General features: G+C 64.5%; 1 protein-coding gene across 1 annotated transcript in view; it reads right to left on the bottom strand.

The window, feature by feature from the left end:
* Window positions 1-1642, bottom strand: part of FA2H (fatty acid 2-hydroxylase) — a gene marked incomplete at its 5' end in the record, with an annotated part of 10475 nt that extends 8833 nt beyond the window's left edge. Inside the window, one exon of the mRNA XM_009883155.1 lies at window positions 1568-1642. Coding sequence (XP_009881457.1) covers window positions 1568-1642 — 75 coding nt within the window. The remainder of the gene's footprint in view (window positions 1-1567) is intronic.

Raw genomic sequence — 1642 nt, 5'->3', positions numbered from 1 at the left:
GCTCATCGCCGGCAAGTCCCCGTGCCCGGTGCTCCGCTGCCCGGCCGAACCCTGGCGGTGCCAGGAAGGGTGCTCTGCCCCATCGCCCACCCCGTGCCACGGGGTCCTGCTACCACCGACCCCAAACCCTCCCAGAGACCCCAACACCTCCACGCTGTGCTGGTCACCCATCAGCCCTGGCTCCCAGGGTGGGATGTGGCCCTGGGGTGGGACCCCATAGACACCGGGCTCTCGCGCACCTGGGACACGGTCCGCCTCTGGCTCTGAGGAGACTGGACCCTACACATTTTGGGATCCTCCACACCTCAGGCCCCATAGACCTCCCCACAGCCACCGCGCCCGGGATCTTTGCACCCCATACACCTCCGGCATCACCCATGCAGGACCCCAGGAGCCTGAACCCCCCCTGCCCCATACACCCCTCACGCCCAGTACACCCCAGACCCTCCACAGCCGGGACTCCGAGCGCCCCGTTGCAGCTCAGACCCAACACACACCACATCCCACACAGCTCAGACTGGGACCTGGGTGCCCTATACACCCTATATGCTACGTGCACCCCAAAGACTCCATATGCCCTTTATGCCCCGGACCCCATACAGCCTCTGCATGCCCTGTATGGCTTGGACGCTGAGAAGTCTGGACCCGGGGTGCCCTATAGACTCCATACGGCTCAGATCCTGCACAGCCCAGACACGGGGTGCCCTATAGATCCCATACGGCTCAGATCCTGCACAGCCCGGACCCGGGGTGCCCTATAGACCCCATACGGCTCAGACCCTGCACAGCCCAGACACGAGGTGCCCTATAGGCCCCATACGGCTCAGATCCTGCACAGCCCAGACCCGGGGTGCCCTATAGACCCCATTCGGCTCAGACCCTGCACAGCCCAGACCCGGGGTGCCCTATAGACCCCATACGGCTCAGACCCTGCACAGCCCAGATCCGGGGTGCCCTATAGACCCCATACGGCTCAGAATCTGCACAGCCCAGACCCAGGGTGCCCTATAGACCTTATACAGCTTGAACCCTGTGCACACCAGGCTTGGGGTGCCGTATAGACCCTGCACTGCTCAGGTGGCGCATAGCCGGGACCTACCTGGGGTATCCCTATAGACTCCGTACATCCCGGATCTGGGGACACCCGTCCCCTGGGGCACCCCTGTGGGCTCTGAACACCCCAGATTCAGGGACACCCCTCAGCTGGAGCACCCCTATAGACTCTGTACATTCCAGATCTGGGGACACCCCTCACCCGGGGCACCCCTATGGACTCTATACACCCCAGATTCAGGGACACCCCTCCCCTGGAGCACCCCTATGGACTCTGTACATTCCAGATGTGGGGACACCCCTCACCCGGGGCACCCCTATGGACTCTATGCATCCTAGATAAGAGGACACCCCTCCCCTGAAGCACCCCTATGGACTCTATACCCCCCGGGTTCAGGAACACCCCTCACCCGGGACACCCCTATGGACCCGGTACACCCCGGATCGGGGGACACCCCTCACCCGGGACACCCCCCCAGACTCCGTCCACCCCGCTCGCCGCCCGGCGGGTTACCTGCTCCTCGCCGGGCTCCATCTCCCCCACGTAGTACTGCTCCAGCCAGCGGCGGGCGTTGGCGGAGTGGCGGTG

Source organism: Charadrius vociferus, unplaced genomic scaffold (assembly GCF_000708025.1).
Source record: "Charadrius vociferus isolate BGI_N301 unplaced genomic scaffold, ASM70802v2 scaffold1434, whole genome shotgun sequence".
In the NCBI taxonomy this organism is placed as follows: Eukaryota; Metazoa; Chordata; class Aves; order Charadriiformes; family Charadriidae; genus Charadrius; species Charadrius vociferus.
The sequence above is the reverse complement of the archived record's forward strand: the minus strand, read 5'-3'. Positions and strand labels throughout refer to the sequence as shown.